At 65.3% G+C, this 16,770-nt stretch overlaps 1 protein-coding gene across 1 annotated transcript in view; it reads right to left on the minus strand.

Annotated features, from left to right (window-relative positions):
• The window catches only part of Ano1 (anoctamin 1), a 140,351-nt gene extending 125,071 nt beyond the window's left edge, over positions 1-15,280 (minus strand). The window contains 1 exon segment of the mRNA XM_077797374.1: positions 15,207-15,280. Within this exon segment, the coding sequence (XP_077653500.1) occupies positions 15,207-15,258 (52 nt within the window). The 5' untranslated portion in view covers positions 15,259-15,280.
• Positions 15,281-16,770: the final 1,490 nt, after the last annotated feature.

Here is a 16,770-nt window from a genome sequence, read left to right on the forward strand (position 1 = left end):
CTGTGCCTGACTTGCATGGCCCTCGCCCGGCAGGTCACTCCTGAAGAGCTCGAGGGCCAAGGCTGCCCTCCACCCAGCAGGCAGGTGGCCCTGAACCCAGCCGGGTGCCTCTGCTGCTCAGGTGCCTGCAGCCCACATCACTCTGGCCTCCGGTGCCTCCTGGTCCCCTCCTGCCCTCCCCTCCTGCCCTCCCCTCCTGCCCTCCCCTCCTGCCCTCCCTCCTGCCCTCCCTCCTGCCCTCCCCTCCTGCCCTCCCCTCCTGCCCTCCCTCCTGCCCCCCCTCCTGCCCTCCCCTCCTGCCCGCCCCTCCTGCCCTCCCCTCCTGCCCGCCCCTCCTGCCCCCCCTCCTGCCCCCCTCCTGCCCCCCCTCCTGTCCTCCCCTCCTGCCCGCCCCTCCTGCCCCCCCTCCTGCCCTCCCCTCCTGCCCCCCCTCCTGCCCTCCCCTCCTGCCCGCCCCTCCTGCCCTCCCCTCCTGCCCTCCCCTCCTGCCCTCCCTCCTGCCCCCCTCCTGCCCCCCTCCTGCCCCCCCTCCTGTCCTCCCCTCCTGCCCCCCCTCCTGCCCTCCCTCCTGCCCTCCCCTCCTGCCCTCCCCACACCCCTGGGTCCTCGTTCCCTCTGACTGGACCGCTCTTCCCTTCCGCCTCAGGTGAGCCTTCCCAGCCACCAGGTGATGAGCTCTTCCGTCACCCCCCAGAAAGCCACACCCTTCCTGCCCTCCTTTCCCGGCAGGGGACTTGCTGCCAGCCCACCCACTGGAGAGTCATCTATCTGCGTGCTCTGGGGCGCTTCATGAGGTGCCAAGACTTGCCCTCGCTGTGTGCCCAGCTCCAAGGACACAGAATCAGGTGAGGACTGGGCATGGTCACTGCTGCATGGGGCGTGTGCCTCTGGAGGGAAGGAAGAGGCCAACGGTTTGCGTCTGCCCTGGCCACTCATCTGCTGTGTGCCCCTCAGTGAGAGCCATGAGCCTCAGTTTCTCTCCCGTAAGAGGATGGCAGCCGAAGCGCTTCTCGGGCGAGTGAGGCACAGGAAGGCAGCCGGACCAGGGCCGCACACGGACCCACTAGGTGGATTTTTCCTGCCACCTCCTCCTCTCAGGCCCGCCTGTCCCGCAATTCTATGGCTTTCCTATTTCCTGTCACCTGCAGATGCCAGTGACAGCTGCAGGGTGGCAGGCTCTCCCCAGAGGGGCTCTCCCCGGCACCTTGGCACCCGCTTCCGAGGTGACGCACCAGTGGCAAGCCCAGAAGCCGAGGCTGGGGCACCAGTCCCAGGACCTTCTCCTGACACTGGTGATACCCCTAGCATATGGAGGGGCAGGAGCCCGCCCACCTCACAGCCAGGATGCAGGTGGGTGGGCCAGATGGCCGCTCCCAGGAGTGGAGGCTGTGGTGGTCACTGTCCCCGAGGACAGCTATGGTCAGATCCTCCACCGAGGAAAGCTCTGGATCCACACCGGGGCACCACCTGTGCCCAGACCTGAAGACTGCAAAACCCAGAGTGTGGGCCCCGCGACTCACGCTGTGCCTGGGAAGCGCCCCAGCTGTCCGTCTCGGAAGCCCGCCTGGGCTTCTGCCTGGGGTGGGGAGAGCCAAGAACCTCGAGGAAGTTAGACTAGCGTTCTGGGTCCAGTCTTGGTCCCAGCCCCGGTCCACTATGTGGCTGTCACAGTGTCTGTGAGTTGGGGAAGGTTAGGCACCTACCACGTGGCACTTGACCCAATGCCCACTGCTGGCCAGATGTTCTAGGGTGGTGAGTTGGGGGCCGGGTTACAGAGTGGACCAAACGTTCTACTTGTGAGCCCAAGAAAGCTGCTCGGGGAGTAAGGACTGGAGAATGGGCGCAGGAGGGGCAGGACGGGACCCCAGAACGGCAGCCCCAGGCAGCCCCTGGCCTTGTCCGGTCCTCTGACTGATAGCATCTCTCTCTCTCTCCTGAGCCTTTAATTTGAGAAGTGTACAGTGTCCCTTCTACAAAGAAGCTAAATCTGGCTTTTTAAGAAGTACACGTCAGAATAAGTTTCTCCACCAAGTCCAAAGACGCGGGGGGAGGGCGAGGAGCACAAGGCAGGCTTGCTATAGTTAGCAGCTCGGGGCACAGTGGCGCTCGGATTGCAGGGCACAGGATCCTGACCCCTGGGCAGGCTCGGAGGTGTAATTACACAAAAGCGAGTGCGCGGAGCCCCGCCACCTCACGCTCCCCATTTATTTAATAACCTCTGGTCTGGGAGGGGGAAACCATCCAGGAAACATTGCCTGGGTCATTTATTTAAAAATTATTGGTATAAAAATATCCAGGGTCGTGATTTATGGGCAGGGAATGGCCGAGGAAGTCAGGGACTCCCCCTCCCGCCTCGCGTCCGAGCCCCATCCGTCTCCGCGGCTCCGCAAGGCGCTCTGCAGTTTCCATTATGACTTGGAGTCACACTAGTTACTTTATATCGCAAATAAATCTCCAGAATAGCACGGAAACATTATGTGTATTAATAGCGCCTGTAAAAACATCCGAAAACTCGCATCCGCCCGAGCGGTGGACGCGGCCGGCTGGGGACGCTCCCCCGGGATCCGGAACCGCCCTCCGCCCGGGGCACCGCTCCCGCCGGCCTCGGGGGCCTTCCGCGCCGCCCCCAGCCCAGCCCAGCGCAGCCACTCGGTCTTTGGTTTGTCCGTGCCCCAGGGGCCTGTGACCGACAAAGCCCCTTCTTTCTCTCCCTCACCGGGGAGCACCTGGGGGGCGACACCCTTCCACCAGAGATGGGGTCTCTGTCCTGCCCCTCCTACGCCCATTAGCCCTAAAAGAGCCGCTGGCCCGGAGCGTCCGAACGTCGCTGCAACCGCGTTTGGGGTCCCTTGCCCCCCACCCGCCCCTGGGTACTCACGGGCTGCAGGGGCTTTCTTGGGGGGCAGCCCCTCTAATCCGATGTCACCCTCCTGCATGGCGCGGCTCGTTGCCGGGCTCCAGGTGTGCAGCGGACTCACGGGCTCTGGGACAGGGGACGACGAAGTCACCCCTGTAACGCTGCGTCGGCTCTGAGGGCCCGGGTCCGAGCCCAGCGAGGTGGGGACAGTCCCCCTTTCCTCCCCAGAGGCAGGACGCGAAGCCGCGGGCGCCGGAGCCAAACTTGGCCGCCCTCGCGCACAGCCGCACTGCTCCTCCCCCTCGGCTTTTTGGTCCGGGGGTCCCGTGCTGCCTCCCCGCCCCCAGGGGGTTACCTGCGGGCGCCGCCCTCGCCCCGCCCCGCGCGTAGCACGACTCCCTGGCGGCCACCGGGTCGCCTCAGCGAGCCGCGCAGACGCTGGGGACAGAGCCGCTGCGCTCAGCCCGCGGGTCCCGCCCGCCCCCGGCCTCCCGCTGCGCGGGGCAGGTCCCCCTGGCTGCTTGGACCTGTCTTATCAGTCCGGGCAGGCAGTGGGGCCCCAGGCCTGGTGTGGGGCGTGCCCCCGGCCAGGGCCCCGGCGGAGGGGTACTAACAGGACAGCCCAGCTTCCCTGAGGGCCCAGGGCGGAGGGGCAGGGGCTGCGCAGGGGTGGATCCCGAACCAGCAGAGTACCTGGCCCCCGCCCCCAGGCGGCAGACTCTAATGGCCAGTCCACCCATGTGTCAGATGAGGAGGCTGAAGCCTAGAGATGGGGGGAGAGCTGGAGGTCAAAGGTCAGTGGGGGTCCCCGAACTTCAATCCAGGGATCTTTGGCGCATGCTCCCCCACCTGGCCTACTGACCACACCGAACTTAGCCTCTGCATAACTCAGAATTGCCCAAGGGGAGGAGAAAAGCCTGTTAATTTGAAGATTCCAGTTAACTGAGGCTGAGAGAGCTTGCCCGGCTTCTGACCCTCAGCCTGTGGCCCTTCTTCCTGTCCCCACCCTGGGCCACATCAGCTGCAACCCGGCTCAGGGCAGGCGGCCAAGGAGACCCAAGGAGACCACAGTGCAGGAAACAGAGGGCTGTGGGCACCAGGGAGTGTGCAGAACCACAGCAAAGGCCCGGCTCCTTGTGTGTGTACAAACCTCACACTTGTGACATCTCCAAATAAATACCATAAATTCTGAAGCAGAACAACCTTAAACAAAACGTTAAGCTGCTCCCTGACCGCAGGAGGGGCCAGGCGGACGGGGGCAGCCAGCCTGACGTTTTGAAAGATTGTCCTATGGTTTCTGCACCCCCACGGGCAGCTGAGCTGGTGCTGAGGACCAGCTGGTGCTGAGGACCAGCCGGTGCCAGGACCCTTGATCAGCCGCCAAGTTAACACCCCCGCTGCTGCTTGCCTGGACCCTGGTGGAGGCATACCCAGCAGCCCTGGGGGACAGGTCACAAGGATGAGCACCCCCTTGGCCCTCACAAGGCCTAGTGGGATTGAGCAGAACTTTGAATGAGGTCCCCTGCCGGTTCTTCCTCCTGCCCCCACCCAAGTACTGTCCAGGGGAGGAGGTTCAGGGACAGGAAGACAGTGACCTGCTGTCCATCTGGTATGAAGCAAGTCAGAATCAGGAGCCGAGACATTGGACAGGAGTCCCGAGGTGCGTGCTGGGAACCGGCATCTGCCCATGGGGGCGAAGGGGGCTGGACAGGATCAGATGCCCTGGGGGTCCCTCCTGGGTGCCGCCTTCACTTCTGAGAACTTCTCCATCTGACCATGTCATGTGGGACTCGAGATAAAAACTCATTTTTCTTGGAAGGGTCTGATAGCTAATGTGATACATAGCAATCGCCCAGTTGTGTAAATACACAGAGAGAATTTTAGAATTCTTACCCTTGGAATGATGAACTATAAACCAAAAGGCTCAGGAGAAAAATGTAAATACATATGGGGGCTATTTTAACATCATCGTTTACCTCTTGGGGCAGGGATGGCCTCTGGTGTGTGGGCCAGCTCCGAGATGCACATTGCTCAATGCAGTGTTATGAGCAGGAACGTGTTGAACGGCCATTAATAGAGGTGGGTTCATTCAGATGGAAGCCTAATTTTCTTCTCTTCATTTTCTTGGCTCCAGTGAAGTTGCTTTCGGATAAAACCCTTCAGCGTGTCCAGCAGATGCAGAAACGCCAGGGGCAGACCCCGCGTTGGAAATGGCGGTTTAGTGAGTACCTGAACCAGCTCCTTCGAAAAAGATTGGTCTCGGCTGCTATCTTGGTGAATGTGGTCACGTGGGAAGGATGCCAGGCTGGGGAAGGCCGGGCTGCCCAGGCGGCCGAAAGGGAAGTGGCCTGAGAGGAGACACCCCATATTGGAGGAGCCCCGTGCTGCAGACCCCTGGCCCTGCGCAGGCCCGGGAGATATTTATGTCAACAGCAGAGCCGGGCAAGCGGCCCGCGTGGGAAGTGAGACGCCTGTCATTGTAACTCCGCCGTCATTGCGGGGACAGTAATCACACTGCTCAGTGCTTGTGATTATGGAAAATGGTTCCCTTTGGGTGAGGTGGCGAAGGGGAGGAGAGAAGGCAGCTTTTAGTGGGCCGGCCTCATCCCTGGGCTCGGTCCAGGGTTAAAATAGGACTCCTGCAGGGTGAGGCCCTGGCCCTGGCCCGGACAGCCTGGGCTCTGGGCAGCGGGGCCTTAGGGACTCTGGCGTGCACTCCTCAGTTCTGCTGGGCTGTCCGAGCACCCGCTGGGGGCGGGCTCTTCACTCAGGTGGTGGGGGACCCGAGATGCAGAGGTGGGCAGGGTGGAGGCCCAGCCTTCCAGAGCGGACCGGGTCTGGAGGAGATGAGCCCAGAGCCCAGCAGATGCACGGGGAAGAGTCCCCTTCCCCACACCTCGGTGTCTGTGGAGCTGGGGGCTTCTGACTTGAGGCCAGAACCTGGCCCTGCCTGAGGACTCTAGGGTCTGCCATTGGCCCCTCCCTGGCCGGGTCGGACCTGGAATGGGAGCAGATGGAGCTGGCAGCAGCCCCGGTCCTGGGGGACGGGAACGGTGGGCTCAGGCAGAGGCGGAGAGCAGAGGTGGGCTGGGGGGCCTGGGAGCTGAAGGCAGAGCGCAGCAGGCAGGTGAGGGGGGGGCTGAGTGGCGGCACCGAGCAGGGCTGAGGTTTTTATTTTTAAATTTTTTAATTGATATGAATCACATAACATTAAATTTGCCATCTTAGAGGGTACAAATCACCAGCATTTGCACCTTCCCAGGTGGCACTCCAAAAAGTTTGTGTCACCTGGAAGAAAACGCTGTACTTAATAAGCCGTCGTTCTGCGCTGTCCTGCCCTGGCCACCTCCAGCCCGCTCTCCATTTCTGCAGATTGATCTATTCTGCACCTTGGGTGTCAGTGGACGCCTACTTCCGGGGCCTTCGTGTCCGGCTTTCTTTCACAGTGTTTTGAGGTTTGTCCATGCGGAGCTGGACTTCTCTCTTTTTATGACTAAATAATATTCCAACACGTGCCTGTTCCTGGGTGGACTTTGGAGTGTTTCCCAGGGGTCTTTTGAAAAGAAAGAAGAGGTTCTGCCCATGCTCCTGCAGGGCCTGGGGCTCCACAGGGTCTGAGGGCCCTGCAGAAGCTGGGCGGAGAGCTCGGTGGCCAGGTAGGGCAGGCGAGGGGAAAGGGGCCTGGGGCGGCAGTGGGCTGGGGGATGCCCTCGCCCAGCTCCCGGCAGCTGCTCACTGCTGGTACCAGGGCGTGCTCAGCCATGGCCCTCCACCGGGTGCTGAGGGCCTCTGCGGGGCCCACAGGCCTGCGAGGCCCGCGCCTGGGAGGTCGGGAAGTGGGAGTCCTGGACACCTTTGTGGGAACACGGAGGCTCCCTGCTCTGCTCCAGCTGGTGGGAGTCGACGCACTGTATCTGTGCCCGGACCCCCGCAGCACGTGCTCTTCTGTCCCCACTCCAGAGAAGGAAACGGAGGCGCACAGAGGGAAAGCCACTGGCCTGAAGTGGCCGAAGTGACGGCAATGCAGCCCTGGACTGCAGGGTGCCCTGGCACATGCTGGGAGGTAGCAGCCGGGTGCTTCCCTGGCACGGGCACGGCCTGTGACCCCCCACGACTCCTTCCTCGTTTCCCTGGACCCAGCTCACTGTTTCAAGGTTCATTTGTAAATCGCAAAGGACACATGACACAAAGGTCACCATTGTGAACACGCTTAGTGCACAGCCCCCAGGAGGCCCGTCCACCCCGCGGGGCACCCCGCCTTCAGAGCTCCCTCACCCCCCGGCCTGGGCCTCAGTCCTCTTGAGACACCTGCCCCCAGCCCCCGGCTCCACAGCTACTTTCTGTGTCTGCAGCCTGGTGACCGGGGCCTCCTGGGAGTGGCGTCCTGCGTGCCTGTCCTTGTCACCAGTGGAAATGGGACAGGAGGGATCGCAGGCCAGAACTGAAGGCGAGAGTTCAGACAGGCACAGGGGTCCAGGGTCCCCTGCTCTGCCTGGGTGCCCGGGGGGGCCTGGACTGGAGCCCGACCCTGTTGGCCCGGGCAGAGGGTGAGGGACCTCCGGCCACCAGCTGAGACCTTCCTTGACATCCTCCCAAGACCCCAGGGAGCGAGGGCGGACTGTCCCTGATGCCCCGAGGTCTCCTCACATAAACTTGGACCCTTTGGGACAGAGAGTCTTGGGGGCCACCCCTGCTGAGGCGCTGTGCGGGGCCAAGCTTGACCAGCCGTCTCTCCTGCTTCTTTCACAGAGGGACCCTGTGACGGTGGCCCCCATACATTCCCTTTAAGACGCAGGGAGATGGCTCGGGGCTCAGGACCTCGGGCACCTCAAGGCCACCAGAATCCAACCTTCGCTTTGATTTCCGACTGCCTGACCTCAACTGCAGGACGCAGAACCGTCCCCCTTGACCACCTGGGGAACAGACCGCGGGGAGCAGGTGGCCTGCCCAAGCCCACGGGGCTGCTGAACAGCAGAACCTGGCTCAACCAGGCCCAGTTGGTGCCACCATTTCCTAGAAAACTCTAGAACTCTTTCTGCTGCTCCCTACGACTTTCCGTTGACCTCTGTGGAATTTGGAATGAGCCCCGGGGACCCCACGTCCTGGTGGTGACGCACCGTTACCAGGAATAGCGAGAAGGTTGGGGCGGCACCGGGGAGACCGGATCAGTCCCCGCCGCGGGGCACGACAGCCTGAGCCCTGGGCACCCTGGCATCTCCTCCAACGCTGGTTTGCTCGGTTGCAGGGACGAGCAGGTGAAAGGCCTGGGGGTGACCGCTGGAACGTTCCAGGTGCAGCTGACATGTAGCAGCCCCAGGGCCCTTCGGCAGCCCGTCCTGCCCAAGTGCTGGGAGTTAAACGGATTCTAATTAACGGGGCAAATATTTGCCGATGTCCACGTGCCACCAAAGAAAACACAGCCGCGCTCCTCAGGTAGCGAGGAGTGTGGGTGCCAAGGCGCTGGCAGCCAAACAGGCGCCCACCGGTCCAGCTGGGTCTCTGAGACGCCGGAGCCGGGAGGCGCCACGGAGGCCCCTCCTCTAGGGACCACGCCTAGTGGCCACAGGTGTGTCCCCAGGGTCGAGGAGTGCTCTCAGACTTCAGCCCCTCAGGAGGCAGCGGGAAGAGGCCTGGCCGGGTGGCCTCCCATTGAGTCCAGTTTAAACCCAGAGGCAGGAAGGGGCGGCCGTCAGCCCCCCATCTGCCGCTCAGACCCGGGGCCTGTCCGAGGAGCTTGGCCAAGAAGCGCCTCCGTGCCCTCCGGGGCCTGCGGCCCGACCCTCCAAGAACGGGGTCAGACTCACAGCCACTAGGGTTCTCTGGTGCAAGGTGGCAGCTTGTCCCTCATCCTGTGTGAGTTTGGGCCACGCGATTCCCAGGGAAAGAGGATAGGGGTCAAGCCACCCTCGGGGCCCACAGGCTCCGCTGGCCCCGCCTGCTGGCCTCCCCTGCAGGGCCGTCGGCCATCGAGAGCCCTTGGGGACGCCTCCCCTCGCCCGTCAGTGGGCGGCTCAGCATGGCTCTGAGAGCAGCCCCTCACGCGGCCCTCCTTCCCGAGGCCAGACGGCGCCCGGCTCCCGAGGACAGAGAAGGAGAGGGAAACCCGAGGCCACCGCAGGCCCAGAGCCAGCTCGTCCCGCCCGCGGCGGGCAGTGCCAGCTCCTGCAGCACAGACCTGCGGTGCTCGCCACCCCTGGGGACCGTCCTGCTAGAAACACGGGGAGGCTGGTCCATGTCCCCAGGCCACCCCGGCAGGGACCGGAGTCGCTGTCTCCATCAGACACTTGAGAGTCCTCCCGACGGCGACCTGCTGGGGCCGCTGGCCGGGCCTCCAAGTCTGGCCTTTGTCAGCAGCCCGAGCGGGGTCGGCCGTGACGCGTGCCACCTGGAGAGGTCCCCCGGCTGCTGCCTGGTCCCAGGGTCTCTCGGCTCAGCTGCCTGCAGCTCAGTGGCCTCGACTTGGTGGGCGGCACACCGGGCGCTCAGGCCAGCCCGCAGGAGGCCCTGGGAGGGCTCTGGGAGGGCCCATCCACGGGTGGCCACTTTTGTGGGTGGCAAGGACACCGGCTCCATGTGGCATGGCTCCGTGGCCTGGGCTGGGGCTGGCTGACGTGGCCCTGGTGCTGCTCAGGGGCCCGGGTGCCTCGGGCTCCGTCCTTCTCAGAGTGCCCGTCTGCTGGCCCCAGGGCAGGCCTGTGCCCCCCGCAGCCGTGCCCGCCCCACCTCCCGGGGGCTGGGAGCGGGGACCAAGGTGCCCCGGGCTGGCTCCTTTCGAGGTCTCTGACCGCGTCCCCCGCTGTGACCGCACATGGCCCTGTGTGTGTCCCTATGGCCTCTTCTTATAAAGCCCCGTCCCGGGGACCAAGGCCACCCTAGAGACTCATCTTAATGTGACACAGTCGCCTATCAGCCGGGCAGGGGACTGGCCCAGGACAGGGTCTGGTGCTGTGGAGACCAGGCCCGGGGGAAGGGACATCAACGCGTGCCTCAGCCAGAGGGTAGAGGGACGTGTGGACACGGTCCCGTCTGTGCAGCGAGCGGGCAGGGCGCCCAGGAGGCTCCGCACAGAGGGTGAGGTCAGCGTCCTGTCCCCTGCTGGATGTGACCTCATGAACCAAAGCCAGGGGCCAACTGGTCCCCTGCCACCGCCTGCCAAGGTCTGGGAGCAAATGTTAGAAAACTGTTTCCCTTGGAGCAGCCAAAGTCCCCCTCAGGAAGGGACGACGACCCTTCAGGCCGGGACGGAGCTGGCAGCGTGTGAGCGGTGGCCCCGACGCGCCGTCCTGCCACCCGGGGCAGCTTGTCTGTAGCTGTCTTTGGGGGCCAGTGGACAGCGCTGGGGAAAGTGGAACAAAGACCTCTGAGCCCGCGGATGACCCCGCACAGTCCCCAGGTGGGGACGAAGTGTCCTTGGAGCAGCGCCTGCCGGGGGCTGGGGTGCCCTTGCCCCTGGGTTCCATCCCTAGCCCCACAAACACGTCCTCATTAAACGTCTCTGTCCGTCTGCTGCTCCGAGGGCCACGGAACCCAGGGATCCTCCTGCCTCAGCCTCCCGAGCCACTGGGATCAGAGGTGGCGCACCGCACCCAGCTCTGCTTCTGATTTTGAGGCAGGTTCTCACTAAGTTGCGGAGGCTGGCCTCCAACCTGCAATCCCCCTGCCTCAGCTTCCAGATGGTTAGGACTCCAGGTGTGTACCACCCCATCTGGCTGTAAATTGTAAGAGGAAGCAGAGGACAGACAATGGTGGCCTGCTGTGGACAGGTCAGGAGGGTGTTCCCAGGCACAGGCAGTCCCGGTGGAGGTCTGAGCGGGGGGGTCATCCTGCAGGTATCTGGGAAGATCATCCCAGAGCAGCTGTGCAAAGGCCCTGAGGGCAGCTGTCTCTGACAGATAACGTGGTTTCACCCTCGGGGGAGTGCTGTGGGACAGGGACCCCCTGGGACTGATGACTCACGTCTCGGGCAGGCCCGCGGTAAACGTGGATACCAGGCGTTTTCACAGAAATGTGTTATCAAGATACGAAGCACAACAGGGCACCAGTGGACGGTGAATGGCCTGGCGGCCCGGCAGGACCACACCTAGGACGTGCATTAGGGCACCTGACAGCGTCCACAGGAAACAGAACGCACAGTAGGTGTGTGCCTGGGCCCCCGCCGGGGAGCGAGGCGGCTCCGTGCCAGGCAGCCGCTCCCACAGCCCCTGCAGCGCTCGTGACCCAACGCGGGCCAGGGCGGGGAGGGGCGGCCCTGACCCACAGGGAGAGCTTCACACCGGACACACCAGCTCACGCTGCCCTTGGTGGCTGCGGTGACCAGCAGGTCCAAGCACAGCAGTGTCTGGGAGCTCCAGCCCCTCCGTCTCCGGACTGGCCTCGGCCTCCTCTCCGTCGGGACTCGCGCACGGTCTTGGGTGCACTCTCTGCACCCGCACCCAGACCCCGCTGCAGTCCCTTCTGAGGAGCCGGGAGAGGGGAGCCACAGGGAGGCCACGGGCACAGCAGCCACAGCCTCCCAGGCTCGGGGGGCGCGGGCTCCAGGGCTCCTCCTGCACCCCAAAGCCAGGTCCCAGGAAGCGAGACGGGGAGGCGGCCAGAGAGGAGGCCGGGCCTCGGGCAGAAGAAGGAGGAGGAGAGGAAGAGGGAGGAGGAGGACGGGAGGAGGAGGCCAAGGGGAAGGCGGGGGTGTTGTTATTCTGAGAGGAAAGAGAGCAGGCGGCCCCTTGCACAAATCCACCTGCTCAAGCCCCAGTGTCACCAGCCACTCAGCACCCGGCCACACGCCAGCTCCACCCTGGGCACCCGGGACCCACAGAGCGCGGCACGCCAGACCTGGAGACCCCTGAGGCAAACCGCGTGGAGCAGGGAGTCTCACTGCAGAGGCCAGAGACCCCGCCAGCCCCCAGGGCAGAGAGGAGCCGAGCCACCAGCGCAGGACGAGGGCTCTGTCCTGAGCCTGAGGCAGGGACAGACGCTCCCAATACGATTCTTCACCCTTTTCTTACCGAGAGACCCCCTGGTCATACCCAGGACAAGGACTGCTTGGCCTCCCTTGCAGCTGGAGTGACCAGGCCACTGAGCTCCGGACGGCAGGACGAGGAGAGCATGGGGGTTAGGGCCGGGGCCACAGCGCATGGTGGGGCATTCGTCCAGCCAAGGGGTCAGCCCCAGCTCCGCAAACAAAGGGCAGGTTCCAGGGAGGAAGAGGGCCCTCCTTTGCCTCTTACTTTCCTGTTGGCTGGAATGCAGACTTAATGGCTGGAGCTCAGGCGGCCTCCTGGGCCATGAGGGAGATGACTGTGCTGAGCAGGCTGAGGTGGGACCCTGGGTCTCTGGTGGGTTCACGGAGCCCCTACCAGCCCTGGAGCAGTGGCATTTGGCCTCTGGGCATTTTTTTTGGGAGGGGGTATTGGGGATTGAACCCAGGGAGCCTCTGCCAGTGAGCCACGCCCCCGCCCTTTCGATGTTTTATTTTGAGGCAGAGTCTCCTTAAATTGTAAGGCTCTTGCTAAGTTGTTGAGGCTGGCCTCAAACTTGCAACCCTCCTGCCTCAGCCTCCCGAGTCGCCAGGGTCACAGGCGTGCCCGTCCGTGCCTGGTACTGGCTTCTCTAGAGGGCATTTCCCGCCCTGCTGGGCAGTTGGCAGCGCCCTCCTCCGCTCCCTCCTCCCTCCTCCTGACAGAGGACAGCAGGTGGCCCCAGGAAGCGGCATGACCTGCCCAGTTCAGGAGCCGCACTTACATAAACAGCCCCGGGACCCACGTGGAGTCACCGCTAAGCCCCGGCGCCTGCCCCCAGCTCTCCAGCCCCCGCCTCCCTCCATTCCCCAGCAGGACGCTGGCTCCTGCCCGGCCCACAGGCTGGCGGCACCTCAGTCACCCGCGGCCGGCTCCAGGTCCTCTGCCCCCCTCCCTGCACGTCACCAGGGCCCCGACGTCCTGCGAGGACACGCGGCGTGGGCTGCCTCGGCCCCCGCCTGGCCCCGGGGCTGCCCACCCCCCATCTGGCCTGCTCTGCCTGTGGCTCTGAGACCCGAGTGTCCCGGCCTGGCCTGTTGTCCCTCTGACCTCGGGGACCCTCTGTAAGGACGAGTGACATGATTCTCCTGCCACCCGCTGCCTCTGCCCCGACCCGTGAGCCCAGTGCTGCTTCACCAGCGTCCTCCTGGTCCTCGGCTGAGTCGGCCGCTGAGGACCCCAGGGACGGGCCGCCACACGAGACTGTCCCAGACAGGGCCTGGCCAGCTCCCTGGAGGAGGAGGCCGAGCGCTCGGCGGCCGCAGCGCCATGTGGCGCCCAGTCTCAGAGCAGGAGCTCCGTCCCCCACTGCCCCGGGGGAAGTCACCCTGGGCCCTGGTGACAGCTGGAGAAGGCGCGGCAGACCTGGGCAGCAGGGTGTCCCTGCTCCACATCGGGGACCCTGTCTGTGGCCCTGTGGCCTTTGCTGTCCCTTGCCCAGCCCCCGGGTGCAGCCTGCTTCCCCGGAGCGCGGCTGACACAGGCCTGCAGCGCCCGGGAGAGGCCAGCGCTGTGGTCGAGGACCCAGGGCTCAGTGACAAAGCAGTGAACACAGCACAGGGCGGCTTCCAGTGCAGGGACCTCAGGTCACAGCCCCGAGCGGCGGGCAGGCGCCCAGGGCCAGAGCCGGCATCCGTGGTGGTCGGCACAGGAGTCCCCTCCCCGTGAGCCCCGGAGGGCCGCTGCCCAGAGCGCTGGTGGGTGGGGGCATCTGGGCCCGCCCTGAGCCGGCCGAGGGGTGAGGGGCTCAGACCTTCTAATCAGCGGCTGCGAGGGACGTCCAGCGGCCCCTGCTGGGCCAGCCCCACCCTCAGACAGAGCGGCAGGTGGCCTCGCTCTAAAGATGCCGGGATTTCCAGAATATTCCTGGGAATGGCATGGCGGTGTCCCCTGGGAATGGCATGGCGGTGTCCCTCCCTCCAGGGACACTGTCGCACACACCGGTGCCTCGCGACCTTCCATTCCCCGTGCGGCCCCCACCGAGGGGCCTGTGGGTGCCCCGCCGCCGTCCTCCTGGGGCCCAGGTCCTTGCGGTCACAGCGCCCTGACGCTGCTCGGTGGCCCTCCCCCCATCTGGACTCCGACGCGCTGAGGACAAACCAGAGGCCAAGAGGAGCCCTTCCCGCTCTCTCTGCAGGTCCCTGAGGGGCCCCGAGGCAGAGGGAGCGTCCTGTGGAGTCCAGCTGGGGCCAGCAGAGGCACAGACCTCCCTGGGGACCGAGGTGTCCCCCAGGAGAGGACGTCCAGCTGCAGTTCTGAGTCGCTGCTGGAGGGCCAGAGGCGCTTGTTTCTCCCTGGGCTCCCTGGGCCGGAGCTGCCATCGTCCACCATCTGTCCACTCGGGAGACACAGGGCCAGGGGACGGGCCAGTCAGATGGACAGTCTTGGACTTGATGTCCAGCTCCCCCTAAGACCGGGGAGGAGCTTGTCCTCAGACGCCCCTGCCCTGCCCCCGCCCTCCAGCCGGTCCCCCAGAGGGAGGGGGTCCCAGCCGCCCCAGGGCCCCCAAGAAGGAAGCTGGACGCAGAATCTGAGCCAGGGAGGGGGCGGGCTTCGGAGGGTGGACAGGCCGTGGGGGCTCTGGGTTCTCAGTCTCCCTGACAGCGTCTCTGCCCACCTGGGGCTCTGGGGTCCCTTGCGGCCCCACCCCGGCCAGCGCTGGGCCCCTCTGCCAGGGACTCAAGGTGGAGGGCCCCAGCTTTCTCCTGTGCCCAGGGGGGTCACGGCGCTGGCGGGAGAGCCGGCCTCCGTGCAGGGCCCTGGGTGTACCGTCCCTCCCCTGCCTCCCTGAGCAAGGACCCCCTGAGGCCCTGTCCCCAGCGAGCACCCAGATGGGCAGCAGCTGCTCCAGGCGGCCCAGCGGGGCCCAGCCCAGGGGCTCTGGGCGCCAGGACCGACCCGGAGGACCCACGAGACAGTCCCAGCCTGGAGACTCGGCAGGTGGAGCTGCCACCGTGGGGGGTGATTGTGTCCCTGGGGACACTGGGTCATGAGGACAGGGGTCACATGGCCTGAGGGCTGCCACCGTCCTCCTGCACACAGGACGCCCACAGCGCCCTGATGCTGCCCGGTGGCCCTCCCCCCCTCTGGACTCCCAAGACCAAAGTCCTGAAGCTTCACGCGTCTAAACGTCACCTGTGTCAAGGACGAGGGACCCCGGGTTTGTGCCACGTCCTGGGGAAGGCCCTGGGCCACTGGGGAGCTGTCTGCGTGGACGCGGTCCCCTGGCACTGCTGCCCTCCCCCCTCCCCTGCTCAGGGGCAGACCAGACGGGGCTGGCTGGCTGTGGCGGAGTCCCCTGTCCCCATGGGCCCCTGGTCCCGCGGTGTCCTTACTTGTCAGCAGGGGCTGCAGGGCCACCTCCTCTGCTGGACTCCGCGTCTCCATGGAGCTCAGGCCCCGCTGGCCTGGGGGCGCCCCTGCTCCCTGCTGGCTGGTTGGGAGCCGGGATCGCACCCTGCGCTGGGCCCTCAGGAGGCCGCGTCCAGAGGCCACAAGGTGCAAGTGAGAGGTGGCGGAGGTGGCAGGAGGTGGCCGTGGCTCTTGTGGGTTAATCATTACCCCGGAGACACTTCCCAGGGATCCCAGCAGACCCCGAGGCTGGGCCACCCCCAGCCTCACCCGTAGCCTCGCCTGAGGTCCCAGGTGACCTGTGACCACCTGAGCCTGTGACCCTTGGGTCGGGCACCCAGGGACCCCTCATCCTGTGGCTCTGCTTGGAAAACCCGGGTGGCTGGAGCAGAGGGGCCCCAGATCACAGCCCGCTCAGGCTGGCTGCCGCGGCCCCGGGCACCCGCTCCCACTGCCCGGGCTTGCTCACAACCTCCCGTGGGGAGCAGAGGAGGCCAGCAGTGCCTGCGGGGCTGTCACGAGCCTCAGGGGAGTGAACACAGGTGACACGTGGTGTCCCGGTCCCCACACACAGTAGCGCGTGCCCAGGGCTGGCTGCTTCTCATGTCCCTGGCTGGGCTCCCAAGACCAGAGTCCTGGGTGCAGGGTGTGCAGCTGGCCCTGGGTCAATGCCTGTGGGGTCAGCGATGACGCCGAGGGACTTGGCCAAGGTCGTGGGGTCACAGAGTCACGGCCTGGTGGGCCCAGCAACCAGGCACTCTCTGCTCTGGGAAGTCCCCAGGCCCCGGGGACACCTCACTCAGGTGGGATCAGACGGACATTGCGCCACCCTGGGCCAGACCTGGGGACGGCAGGCCTGGCCGTGGGCTGCGGTGCTGTCCTCCAGGGAGGAGGGGCCTCCCCGCAATGTCACCCGGGGCCTGGAGGGCAGGGGCTCCTGGGGACACAGGTGAAGGACTGGCCTGGCGCACGAGGCCGATGCTGGCTGTCTTCCCGCCTGGCGCGTCCGCGTCCTCCGGCTGGCTCTGCATGCTCTGTGCAGGCCCCGGGCGTCCAGGCTGGGCTGGTGTGAGTCCCCAGGGCCAGGACCTTCTTAGGAGAACCCCGCGGGTGCCCAGCCAGAAGCTGAGGTTCTGTTTCGCATTTCCACACTGACTCTTGTCTGATTGTGAATGCCGACGACAGCACCCAGCCAGCACCCAGCCAGCACCCAGCCCTGCCACCGCGGCTCGCGTTTTATAGGTACCGTCGGGCAGGAAGGTGGCGGGGTCTTGGCCAGCGGCAGCCTCGCGTTCTCAGGGGAGGTCACACCGTGCCAGCAGAGCTACGGGCTGTGCCTTTGCAGAAGGCTCTGCTTTTGCTCAAGCCCCGGAATCACTGCCCGGGGCCCCCCACCTGGAGATGGTGAGCCGAGACTCGGGGGCCGGCCCGGGTCACCCGGCAGGCCGTCTGTTGGTGTGTGTTAAAACTGACAGATGGCTGTTTCTGCCGGGAGAGGACGGGCTTTGACATCGCCGGGTGCTGGGAACGCACACCCCGAGCTGCCCT

The sequence above is a fragment of the Urocitellus parryii genome, chromosome 4 (genome assembly GCF_045843805.1).
Source record: "Urocitellus parryii isolate mUroPar1 chromosome 4, mUroPar1.hap1, whole genome shotgun sequence".
Lineage (NCBI taxonomy): Eukaryota > Metazoa > Chordata > Mammalia > Rodentia > Sciuridae > Urocitellus > Urocitellus parryii.